This window comes from Pseudocercospora fijiensis (genome assembly GCF_000340215.1).
Source record: "Pseudocercospora fijiensis CIRAD86 unplaced genomic scaffold MYCFIscaffold_4, whole genome shotgun sequence".
NCBI classification, from domain to species: Eukaryota; Fungi; Ascomycota; class Dothideomycetes; order Mycosphaerellales; family Mycosphaerellaceae; genus Pseudocercospora; species Pseudocercospora fijiensis.
The window spans coordinates 3788156-3801272 of record NW_006921535.1 but is presented as its reverse complement, the minus strand read 5'-3'; the positions used below and the strand labels follow the sequence as shown (position 1 = coordinate 3801272).

At 44.3% G+C, this 13117-nt stretch overlaps 2 protein-coding genes across 2 annotated transcripts; one reads left to right on the top strand and one right to left on the bottom strand.

The window, feature by feature from the left end:
• Positions 1-587: 587 nt before the first annotated feature.
• MYCFIDRAFT_38930 (uncharacterized protein) lies at positions 588-4502 on the bottom strand (the record flags this gene model as incomplete). The annotated part of the gene is made up of 1 exon (XM_007927593.1): positions 588-4502. One exon carries the CDS (start codon positions 4500-4502, stop codon positions 588-590), a length of 3915 nt encoding a protein of 1304 aa, XP_007925784.1.
• A 27-nt stretch (positions 4503-4529) lies between these two features.
• On the top strand, positions 4530-12570 carry MYCFIDRAFT_174812 (uncharacterized protein; the record flags this gene model as incomplete). Its single annotated transcript, XM_007928417.1, has 5 exons — positions 4530-4696; positions 4725-4835; positions 4861-5023; positions 5052-5078; positions 12556-12570. 5 exons carry the CDS (start codon positions 4530-4532, stop codon positions 12568-12570), a joined length of 483 nt encoding a protein of 160 aa, XP_007926608.1.
• Positions 12571-13117: the final 547 nt, after the last annotated feature.

Here is a 13117-nt window from a genome sequence, read left to right as displayed (position 1 = left end):
AAGCAACAGACAGGGGCTGCTTCCCAGGCTTTTCTACCGGCGCTCTTGGCAACGTTGGCAGCGCGTGGCTGATCAACGTGGCTTGCACACAGCACTTGTTGCACATGTACGCAATCGATGCACATCGCTGCGTGGTTGTGTAGCGTTGCAAAAGATTCTTGCATCAATGGGAGAAGGAGATGTGCACGACACGCTCTCTTTTCCTTCGACATTCGTGCTCCACGTCAACCTCGTACGAGAGCTCACTACTCAGTAGTTCCTGACGATCAGATCAACTTGAGCATAGTCTCATCCCTAAACGATCCGGGAGAAGGGAGAGACAAAGCGAGAGTGCTGTCACCGGTTGCATAACCGAGTAACACCACGTTCACGGCACGGTGGCACGACAAAGCCCCGCCGACGATGGGAGTAAAATCACCAAGACTTCTGATCCATGCTCTTGACGAGGAGGCTCGTCCTCGTCCTTGAAAATGTACATCATGCTATGTTCGCTGTGCACAGGCAATGCTTCTCGGCCCTGCGCCTTCGCCGTGCTAAAATGCATCTGTCCGAGCCGAACACCTCGCTAGAATAACGTCCCTTGCTCGTTACATGACTTCTGCGATGCTCTGCTTCGCAATCACCGTGTTCTGGTCATTGTTGCGGTGCACACGGTAGTAGTGACCGACGAGGTCGTCACATCGCATTTCACGAAGGAAGTCTTCATCGTGAGTGATGATGATCAGCTGGAAGTTCGCTTGCTTCTTCCGCTCCTTGATGATCGCAGACAAGCTCAGCGCCAAAGCACGGATATTGTCGACATCGAGGTTGGTGGTCGGCTCGTCAAGCGCAATCACACCGCATCGAATTCCAAAGCACTCTGCAAGAGCCATGCGGATGATGATGGACGCCAGCACCTTTTGGCCAGCCGAGCAACGACCGCGCATGTCCATCTCCGTGTCTTGCTTCACCATCACCACGCGGTAGTTGTAGTTCTTTGTCGACTTGACTGTCTCGTTCTCGCTGCGGATCATGATGGTATCGACATCGGTACCCATGTACGTCTTTCGCCACAGCTCGTCGATGATGCCGTTGATTTGCTCCATCTTCAGCGTGTGATACTGCATGATAGCCTTGTCGAGAGCAGCGCCATAAGCACCAAGATCTTGAATGGCCGCCTTGGTTGTCGTGACCATGATATGAGCGGCCTTGTACTGCCTGCCGGCAGTCTTGTAGTCGCGACCAAATTCTGCTATGGAGACTTGCAGCTGAGAATCAACCCCCTTGAGCTCACCAACAACTTGCGCCTGCTGAGCAGCTGCCTCGTCGCGCTTTCTCTGCCAACGCTCAGCCTCACGCTGATACGTTTGAGCGTCTGCCTCGCAATTACGTTTCTCAAGCTCTTCGATCTCATCCGAAAGCTGCTGGAGCTGTCGTCGATCACGACGATAGCGCTGGTTGTCAGTGATGTTGCGCTTCGACTCGGCATAGCTTTGCGACTGGTCTGTCAGCTTCTTAATGTTTCGAGCAATTTGCGACTGCTCAGCGACCGCTCGATCAACGTCGGCATCAGCGACTTCTTTCTCGCGCTTAGCGTTGAGAAGCTGCTGATCACCACCTCGCTCATGATATCCCTGAATATCAGCTTCCACAGTGGAGAGCTTGTTGAGACTGTTATTCAGCTTGTTGAATCTGTTCTGCTGCTCTCGGTCCTTGTCCGCACCACGTTTGGAAATGTCGTCGTATTTGGCCTGCTCTGTGGCTGTCTGCGAGGCGATCTCGTTAAGCTTCGCGTCGAACTCCTGAATCTTCTCGCGTTCTTGTGACTTGAGAGCCTTGTATTCCTGCTCTTGATTCTCAAGATCCTTGCGCTGCTTCAGGTCATAAAGAGCCTGTTGGAGCTTTCCCTCCAGTCTGCTCGCTTCGAGCTCCAAATCACTCACGGCTTTGGTCTTGCGATCGCGAATGCTGGCCGCCTCATCGCGGGAAGCTTGCTGAGCTTTGCTCTCGGCATCAATCTTCTTGATGTCTGCTTGGACAGCCTCAAACCCTCGAGACAGACCTTGGGATTTCTGCTTCGCAGCCTGCTCCTCGACTTGTTTCTGCAGTGCATCAGCCTCGTTGCTTAGCGTGACAATGGTGTTGACTGTTTTCGAGAGCGATTCAACATCTTGCTTGCGGCTGGCGGCTTCCTGAAAGAATGACGAATGGGACTCGCAGTCGTTGTTGGCCTGCTTCCACTTCCGCTCAATATTCTCGATATCTTTGACGACAGCTGGCACTTCCTTCTGCGTCAGGCGTTCCCACGTGTCGAATTGGGCATTGACCTTTCGAGCTTGTTCGAGAGCCGCTTCAGCTTCTGTAATCTTTTGCTCATCGATTTGTTGCGTCATGTTGTCCTGCTCAAGTTTCACACGATCGAGCATTGCTTGCAGCTCGGCTTGGCTGGCGAACGGCCGCGTGCACATTCTGCAGCACGGCTTTTGCGGCTTTTTAGCCATCTTGATGGCCGCTTCAAAATACGATTGGATCATATTGAACGAGTCGCCCTCTTGCTTGAGCTCATCGCGAGTCTGCTCTCGCTCCGCCAATTCAGACGGAAAGTCTTTAGGCGCACGACCAATGGCATCATAAATGTCATTCTCAGCGTCCTTTGCTTCGTCCTTCTTTGCTCCAAGGCTGGATTTGAGCTCGTCAAGCTTCGAGCTCAGGTTGTCGGCTTGTGTCTGTGAACCATCTCGTTGCTTCTGTGCATCGGCAACTTCGGCGTCTAGATTCTTCAGAGCACGCTCATATGAGGCCTCGAGCGTCTGTGGCTTCCAACCATCGCCGACAATCTCTCTTACCCTATCACCGTGAGCAGAAATCATAGTGCCGAGGCGGCGATGACGATCATCAAGCTGCTCTCGCAAATAGTCGATCTGCGCTGATTCCTTGGCACGGCGAGCAGCTTCTTCTCGCTCGGAATCGAGCTTCTCTCGAGTATCAGCCAGTCTGCGAAGTTCGACGTCCGCGCTCTCGATCTGCTTGTTCCAGGGAGCACTGTCCAATTCTGATTTGGCCGTAGCAAGCTTGCTCTGAGTGTCGAACAATTGGCTCTCGAACGTGACTTTGTCGCTTTCATTAGAATTGAGACTTTGGGCGCGCCGCTGCATCTCCCCAATCTTCTCGTCGTACTTGCTGATCTGAAATCCACTGCTCTCCTTCTGCTGTCTGAAGCGGACCGCATCTGAGTTAAGATCGTTAAGCACTTTTTGCTGTCTCGATACGTCCTCTTGCACTTGTGTGCGTACACGCTCAAATTCAGCTTGGGCATCACGAGTCGTGCGCGTGATCTTCTGCATGAAGTCTTTGGCGAGCCTCTCGTCAATGTCGCGATCATAGCCGCGGATTTCGTGGGTGCGAGCAGATTCCTGAATCAGACGATTGCGGTATTCCACTTGACGCTCATGGCTAGCCTTCTGCTCCTCAAACCGACCAATGGCGCTGACCTTGGCGCTCTGTACGTTGCGCGAAGAGGTCACCTCGGCTTCTTTCTTGTGGTATAGCTTCTTCTGCTCTTCGAGGTTGGCATCGAAAGACCGAAGATGCTCATCGTATTCGTCGAGCATGCGCTGAAGGTCGTTGTCGGATTCGGACATTTCGTTGAGGTTCTCGCGAAGACCTTGCACGTTCTCCTCCTTTGCTGCTCTCGCGGAACGCTTGTTTTTGAGCTCACCAACGACGACATTGACCTGAGCAAATTTGTTGGCAGCATCTTTATATCCTTCCTCGGCGTGCAGGCGCTGCGCTCTGAATGTTGACTCTTGATCACGCAGAGTCTCACACTGCTTATCCATCAGGTCAATCTTAGCTTTGAGATTCTTCTTCTTGTCGTTGTTCTGTTTGCAGTGGACTTCGTTAAGCTCGAGGTTCTTCAGTTCGATCTTCTTGTTCTTCTGCATGACTTTAATGTTGTCAATGGCCTTGGTGTACTTGTTGGCTTCGAAGATTTCGTCGAACTTCTTCTTGAGGTCTGTGGGTGCCATCATCGGCCAGAGCGACTCTTCTTGGTGGCAAAAGATGACATTCTCGAGCACCGCTTTGGACACACCAAGATAGCGAGGCATCATGCCATTAATGTCGGCAACAGTGGAGCTGACGGTACTGCGCTCACCGTCCCTTGCCATTTTGATGGTGCCTTCTAGAGACTTGAAAGTGCGCTTGCCTTGCTTTACGGTGAGAGACATGTTGCGAGTGGTGACCATCCTCATGCCTTCAGTCGACGTATACTGGAGCTTGACCTGGGCGAGGACTTCCTTCTCGCCGGCCATCTTCGGATCGTGCACGAATGAACGACCTTGCTCACTGTTCGGCGGCATCTCACCTGTGGTGACATACTTCAAGCACTCGATGATGGTCGTCTTGCCAGAACCGTTCATGCCGACAATCAGGGTGAGCGGAGATTCGAACCTGATGGCCATTTGGGCCTTGTGGTCGAATGACCGCACGCCCGTAATCGACAACTTCTCAATCTTCGACATGTCTGCTGAGTACTGCGCGGAAAGGAGATGGGGAATGCAAGAGGTTCGGCTGAAGCGCCAACTGGTGGCGATGGTGTTGACAAGGAGTGTATTTGGAGAGTGTCTGCTTCACGGCGGGAACAGGGGATGGGGCATCTTTCGCCTGCAGAAGAGGAGATGATTCTGGATCAGGCGTGTAGTGAAAGCGAGACAAGGTGTTGAAGTGCGGTTGGGTGCAGGCAGCAAACGCGGTTATGGCGCGTCAGGCACGTGTTCCTGCCATCACTTTGCGCGGAAAGAACCACTGGGATATTCAAGGTCAAAACTGCTGGACATGGTTCTTCACTACTTCCCGTCCAATGTCCAGTGCTGGATGAAGGTGCATATCATATGGTACCTGCATGCGATTGAGCATTCCTGCACCACTGCAGCTTTTCAGCACCGCCATAATAGTTCCAGCATCTCCAGAACAGCCTGATATAGCATGGCCGCTTCTGATCTTCCCTCGGCGCCACTGCCGTCGAGCGAGAGACTGGCTACTGGTATCCGCCAGCAAGACAGAATGTCGAGTCGTTTGGCATACATGTATCTCAGGGTGTGTCTACTTGCTAGTCGGTAGATCGGTAGACCGGTGCGTTCTTATATAATCCTTCTACCGGCTTATCTATCGACCTAATCTACCGCTTCATCTACTTCTATTTCCGGTAGTTATCGTCGGTAGATTATAATTAATTACTATAGCTTCGTCCGAGCGCGGTATACTATTATTAGAAAGTCTAGCCGTCTACCGAAAACGCGGTTTAAAAGTAGGTTATTAGTAGATACGATATACGCGTATAGTCTCTTTTATACTATTTTCTCTATACTATCGCTTTCTAAGCTCCTTCTTATAATACTAAATATATAAGAAGGGTTATATTAGTAGGTAGATAGGGTAGTAGTAGGTATAGGTAGTATTCGATAGAGATCTAAGAGGAGAGGGAGGAAGGCAGGCTAGTTAGCCTAACGCTAAGCGCTAAGCCCTGCCTAAGGCACTAAGACCCTAGCTTCACTCGGCCTAATTATATACTAATTACGTATAGCCTCTTTAGCTCTAATATACGCTTCCCTTCTAAAGGCCGCGCCCTTGTAGCCTATCTATATTCTAACCTCGACCTCTATTACTACTAACTTAGCAAGTCTAATAAGCCGCTTAGCTACGCTAAATTAAACACTTAACTACCTAATTATATAACTATATTAAACCTTACCTTCTAATACAATATCTAACTCCGACTACGCTATCTCTATATATAATAAACTATAAAGTAATATATATCTACAAGAATTAAGGGCCTTCGACTAATTATAATACGAGCGCGTCTTCCCTACTATAATAGGTAGACGTACGAGGTATTATAGCACTGCCTTCGTTCTAAGTAATGTCGTATCGAGTTCTTTACGTCTACTCTTAAAAGACCTAGTAATGTCCGCTTCCGAGGGTTGTTCTTATTGTTACGAGGGCTATTATTTACTATCGTAGTTTTACTAGCCCTAATTAGTTAGGTTTAGTAGCCTTTAAGTGTTAACTAATTATATCTTTTCAAAAAACTCAGTTCTTCTAGTTTCTATAGATAAAGGCTATTATAAGTATAGTAGTAGAGGTTCGCCTCGCTTAAAGGGTTAGATAGATCGAGGAGTAACCTATTGTCCGCAAGATCGACCCTAGCTAGCTTAGCTCTATAGTTTTGCCCTTAGTTAGTTAGTCTATTAAGCTACTCAATCCTTTTAAGCCTTAATATTTTAACTTAGCCTTAAAGTTTTAATTAAAGTTTTGATTAAAGGTGCCTTAGGCTCGTAGTATAGGTAAGGTTATGTCTATAGGCGTAGCGACAATAGCAAGTAATATTCATAATAGCGGCGCTAGTCGTCTTAGCGCTAACTTTACCTTCTTCTAATTTCCTTCTTTAACTAATAACAACTCGGTAATACTATTACTAATATAGCTATATCCTTCCTTTCTTAAATAGTAATATACTCCGTAATACTATTACTAATATAGCCGCGCCGGCCGCGCCGTCGTTATTATTATTATTACTATTTACGCGCGCGCCGTCTTCGTAGATCGCTTAGGCCTTAAGGTCCTAATAGAAGGAAGGAATAAGAGGGGGCGCTAAGAGAAGGGTCTTATAGGTTGCGCTAGTAAAGGGGTAGATCCCTCGAAAGAGTAGGCGATTAGTTAATAGGATTAGTTAACAGTTATAGCGCGTTTGTTAATACTCGGTGCACGTCTACTATAGTAGTATAGTCTTATTGTCCTAGTTTGTCGGCCTCTAATTAGTTAGCTAATAGCACCCCGGGGGTAGTATTATTCCTAGGCGACATTATAGGCCCTTAGCCTTCTTCTTGTTCTTTATACTAGTCTAATACTTATCTAACAACTTAGTTATGTCTTTAAAAGAGGCTTTATCTTCCTACGAGTCCTATTTAGGTAAATAGCCTTGCTATCTTAGGAGGTACTCCTTTTTGCCTTGCCTAGTCCGGTGCTTTAGAATACGTTCTATAGACTATAGCTCTTTACCGTTAGCTAGTATCTCTTTATGTTTAGTAGGGGCTTCTTTATTAGAGTCTCCGCGGTAGTAGTATAGTTTAAGGAGGGAGATATAGAAGGTATTATAGATAGTATAGTATAGTGGGAGCTATAACTAATAGGCCTATGCGGAAGAGCCCTTAACTTCCCGAATACGGAATGGGCTAATATACCTTAGTGCTAGTTTAGGGCGTGTTTTGCTATTAGGTAATAGGTGTTTACGGATACGGAGGTTCTTTATACTAAGTATAACTATATTACCTTACTTAAAGGTTATTAGCGTATAGTATTTATCGTAGTAGGCCTTCTAATAGGCCTAGGCCTTTGCTAGTTTGTTAGCTATCTTAGCGTAAATCTCTTGCATCTTCTAAACCCTCTTAATAGCCGCTAGTGTTTTAGGGGTTAGTACTTAATACGCTTCCCTTTCCTTACGCTCGGTCTCGAGCGGTAGGGGGTCTTATAGTATAGCAGCGTTCTAGCCTATTATAGCGAAATAGGGTAATACCTTAGTAGATAAGTAGATACTATTATTATATACAAATTCGGCTAGTTATAGGAGGTTAACCTAGTCGTTAGGGTTCTTATTAATGTAGCTACGCAGGTACTGCTATAGCGTAGCATTTTGCCTCTCGGTCTAGCTATCTGTTTGTAGATAGAACGCTATAGATAGGCGATGCTTGAGTCTTAGCTATAGGCAAATCTCACTCTAATAGTAAGATATAAATATCGAGCCCCGATCGGAGACTATCCCTTTAGGGGTCCCCTAATAGCTATAGAAGATGTTGTTCTATAGCGACTTAGCTAGGTTAATAGCCGTCTAATCCTTTCGGGTAGGAATGTAACAAGCGCCCTTAGTAAACTAGTCTACGATAACTAGGATAGTATTATATATATCCTTACTGCCCTTACGCTTAGTAGGCGGAAGGCCTATAATGAAATCTATTATAAGCTTAGCAAATAGCTTCTTTAGAACAGGGAGTAAAGACAACTCGCTAAATAGTAAGTGTTTCGGTGCTTTAACTCGTTAATACACGGCATACGTGCTTACGTAGTCCTTTATGTCCCGCTTACTATTTAGCTAGTAGTATATACGCGATAGTAGCTCGTACGACCTCTCTATACTATAGTAACCGGCAAGCTTACTATTATAGTATCGCTTAAGAAGCTCTTGTTATATCGAATGCTCGGTAGGGACATACAATCTGCCCTTATAGCGCAAATAGCTATCGGCATTAATCGACTAATTCTTGCTAGATCTAGTCTTGCGGCTACTTCTAAGCTAATCTATACGAGCAGTAGCAAAAGCGTCCCTTTGCTAAGCGCGTAACAGTTCGTTTATAAAGGCTTAACTATCTCCTTGCGCAAGTTCGCTTAATAGCACCCTTGCTATCGTACGTAGCACGTACTATATATATCTAGTAGCACTAGTAGCTAGATTAACTATAGCAGTACTTTAATCGCTATTACTATATATAGCGATATCGACTAGGGAGTTATCGTAACCCTTCCTATTAGTATTATAAAGCTTAATATGCACTGTTAATATAGCAAGAGTATTAATATGCTTCAAGCCGTCGCGGAGTCCGGTAAGCCGCTTATTCTACGCTTGCCTTACTACGAGGTCTATAGCAATCTTATACTATAGGGTTAGAAACAATAAATTAATAGATTAGGTTTCGCTATCGTAATTAGGTCGCCTCGATAGGCTATCGGCAGGGTTACTTACGCCTAGCTAGTATAATATATTAAAATCGAACCTAGCGAGGTAGACGGCCTATCTAGCCTGTCGATCTATAACCCTAGTAACCTTCGTAATTCTACGGAGGTTGTTATAGTCCGTATAGACCTAAATAGGGTGCTAAGCACTATCGAGATAATAGCGCTAGTACTTAAAGGCTTCTACGATTGCTAAGAGCTCTTGCTCGTAGGTCTCGTAACGACGCTTAGTATTAATTATCTTCCTTAAGAAGAAGGCAATCGGGTGCTAGTAATTGTTATTAGCCTGTTATAATATAATAGCTAATACAGCAAACTATAAAGCGTTAGTCTTAATACGGATCTGTTTACTTAGTACAAAATAGTGCAATAAGGGGACCTTAGTAAAGCGCTACTTTAAACCGTTAAAAGCGGCTTACGCTCTATTAGTCTATTTAAACTCTCTAGTCGGGTTGGCCTTGGTTTTAGTAAGCTTAGTTAATAGCATTACATGCCTCGAATAGCCCTTAATAAACCGGCGGTAGAAGTTAGTAAAACCGAGGAATAATTAAAGCTCTTTAATAGACGTAGGAATAGGCTATTTAGTAATTGTTTTAATCCGGTTAGGATTAGCCTTAACACCCTCGGTTAAAATAAGGAAGCTAAGGAATAACACCTCTTTAGAAGCAAAGGTGCATTTAGAAGGTTTATAATATAGTCTATAGGCTCGTAGGCGGTCGAGGACCTTGCGTACGGCGGCCTAATATTCCGCAATGTTAGGTAAGTGTGTATAGACTAGGATATCGTCTAGATAGACTACGTAGAGGTAGTCTAATAGGCCTAACAAGGCCCGATTAATATAGGACTAGAAGGTCGTAGGGGCATTAGCTAGCCTAAATGGCATAACTAAATACTTAAAGTAGCTATAACGAGTGCGGAAGGCCGTCTTCTATTCGTCGCCCTTACGAATACAAATACGATAGTACGCATCCTTAATGTCTAGTATAGTATAGAAGTAGGCCCTAGAAAGGCGATCGAGGGTCTTATTAATAAGAGGGAGTAGACAGCGGTCTTTAATAGTAACAGCATTAAGCCCTCTATAATTAATATATAAACGCAGGCCGCTATCCTTCTTTAGCACGAACAGGATAGGTGCACTAGCAGGGCTATTACTATACCGAATTCGACTATTAGCTAGGTTTTCCTCTAGGTACTTACGCAACATAGCAAGCTCTTATTTACTAAGGTTGTAGAGGGGGCTAAAAGGAACCTCCTTACCCTCTATAATATTAATCTTATAATCCGTCTCTTTGAATATAGGCAATGTCGATGCTAAGTAGTGTTTAAATATATTAATATAGGTCTCTCGAATAGGTTCTAGTATCCGCTTAAGTTGTTTAGGATCTATGCTATTAGGGGGTACTAGTTTATCGTTATTACTACCGAGCAGGTCGGCCGTCGGATTAGCTAGGGTTAGGTTGCTAATAAATAGGACCCTAATATTATTAGGGCACTCGCTAATATTAATGTGTTTAATATCCTCCTTCCTAGCGATTCTAAATCGCTATTATTAACTGCCTAAGTCTATAACTATAGTATAGTACTTAAGAACAGGGTTACTAATAATAATAGTAGCTCCCCTATGCAGGTTGTCTATATCTACTGCGTAGGTAGTAAAGTCTAGTAGGCGTTTATTTCCGAGGTCGTCCTTTAGAACTATAGGAATATAGTAGGCCCCGTAGGTTAAGTACCGAGCGTTATTAAACTAAGCAAGGGTTGGCATATTAGTTCTAGGCAATTGTCGGAGGTCTAATTGCTTAGCTAGGCGATAGCTAATAAGGGCACTAACTAAATTTCCTAGATCTAGTATAACCTTAGTCTTATAATTGTCTTTATATGTGTCCTATATAAGACAGGTGCGTATAATAGCTAGCACAATATCGATAGTTTTACGCCGTACGAGGCTAACAGTTAGTGCGGCGCTTACTCTTTTTTCGAAGAACCGATAGGGGTAGCATTAGCGGCTAAAAGGTGCTTATAGTGCTTAGCGGTAGCACGGTCGATTCGGGCCTAGTCCTTAGGTTTGTCGCATTAGCCTAGTAGATAGCTAGTACTATTACAATTAAAGTACTTTAATCCGGTTAGGGGATTGCTATAGCTACTGTTGCTACTATTGTTAGTTAAGCGATTAGCATTATAGGGATACGAGCCCCTTCTACGGCCCCTATTACGGCCTCCTCTATATAGCCGTCGGCTACGGCCTCTTCTACGGTCGTTGTTACTGTTCCTATTGTTAGCATTATTGTTCTAGTAGGAGCCTTGGTTTCTATTATAGCTACGGTTGCTAGCGGCTAGTCGTATCTTAGATTCTAACCGTTGCTAAAGCTAGACTATACGCTCTACGGTTTCGACTTCTACTATAAATTAAATGCGTATAAGATTAGCCTGTTTAAACACACGGCGGCGGTCCAATTTAAGGACTAGTTCCTATCTCAGTTTAGGCCGTATCTTAGATATCTAGATAGAGTCGGTTTTAGGTAGCAAATCGTCCTTAAGGGTCTTTAGATAGGCCTCGAAGGATCGAGAGGTTTAGTCGGCCTTTTGTTTAGCACGTAGGTATTAGTCTTAGGCGTATTGTTGCCTTAGTATAGGGTTTCTAAGGGTGTCTAGCATAATAGTCTTATAGGTTTTCTACTGAATAGCGGTCTAATCGTTAAGGGAGTTAAAATAGTTATCCTACGTGCGCTTTAGGTCGCTATTAATGTACTGTATAGCATAGACAACGAAGGAATAGTTATCTAGCAGCGCTCTCGGTACGTTACGCTAGTTAAGCTTACAGTTACGAATATAGTTATTATATTGCTTCCGACTAGAGCTATTAAATACGGTGCAATCCTTAAGTTTAGCATCCTTCTTTTAGACTAAAACAGAGGGTAAGGAAGGCCCTACTATTAGCTTAGTATTAGTTGCTAGGGATCGCTATAGGCAGCGAATTTCGAGGAGGTTCTCGGATCTCCTTTAGCTATTATTCTTAGCGTAGAGCAGCGAGCCTATTCTAGGTAGCTTCTTAGAGTCTCGCTACTAGCTAGGGGCTAAAGGCTAGTTAGCTATATCGTCGATTAATAATGTTGTTAAGAATGTCGTTAATAGGCAATTCTAGATTATCGCCTAGAACTACAGGTTCTTCGAAAGGCTTAGTAGTAGGCTCTTCGGTAGGAGGCACTTTAGTAGGTGCTTTAGTAGGCACTATGCTACTAGTATTATTATTGCTAGCACTACTAGGAGCAATGCCGGCGTTGTTATTGCTAGCGCTACTAGCGGCGCCGCGGTTGTTATTTCGTAATAAACCGGCTATTATAATAAGGGGTAGCACTAATAATATATTATTAGCCCCTAAGATGCGGATGTAGCGGAATTAGTAGATATCGGTCTAGTATGCTTAACTTAGTATAATAGGCCGTATAGAAGGCCTTGCTTAATAATTAGTACGGTTATTTCGATAGAATAGTACGTATAGGTCCCGTTCTTCGGGCGCAATATAGTTAGATTAGTCTTGTTCGTAGCTATACCGCTAAAAGCTTGAAATAAGAACTATCTAGCTGCTGCCCTTAAAGGGTGGATCGAATACTGTATAAGAAGGGTTATGTTAGCAGGTAGATAGGGTAGTAGTAGGTATAGGTAGTATTCGATAGAGATCTAAGAGAAGAGGGAGGAAGGCAGGCTAGTTAGCCTAACGCTAAGCGCTAAGCCCTACCTAAGGCACTAAGACCCTAGCTTCACTCGGCCTAATTACATGCCAATCACGTTTAGCCTCTTTGGCTCTAACAAAATAATAGATCCGAAGCTCTAGATTAGCTTAATATTATATATAGTAATAGCGAGCTAGTATACGGCCCTCGCGCCTTTACTAAAGTAGAAATAGCGTAAGAGATAGTATCGACCGTCGGTTATTGTAAGGGCGTTAACTTAGCTAAAAATATACGTAATATAAGGTATTTTAGGTACTATATAGACCGAAGTAAGAGTATTATAAGGTAACTAGTTTATAGCTACTAGTATTAAAGAGTTTAATCTAAGAGATAGAAGAAAGAGGGCTTCTATAGTATAGGGTTTAGCGTAACGATATAATAGTCGCTAAGAAAGTAACAATCTATCTAGACTTTATTAGGTATAATCTAACTATTCGAGAGCCAAGGCGGTACTATTAATACGCTAATTTAACCTTCGAGTGGATTATTAAAGATGTTAATATTACGCTATATTATATAGCGGATATATATATAATAACCGGACGACTAGTTGCCTTATAACTTTATAAGAGGCTAGTAACTAGATAAGATACTAGTAAATTACTAAATTACTAAATTTAGAT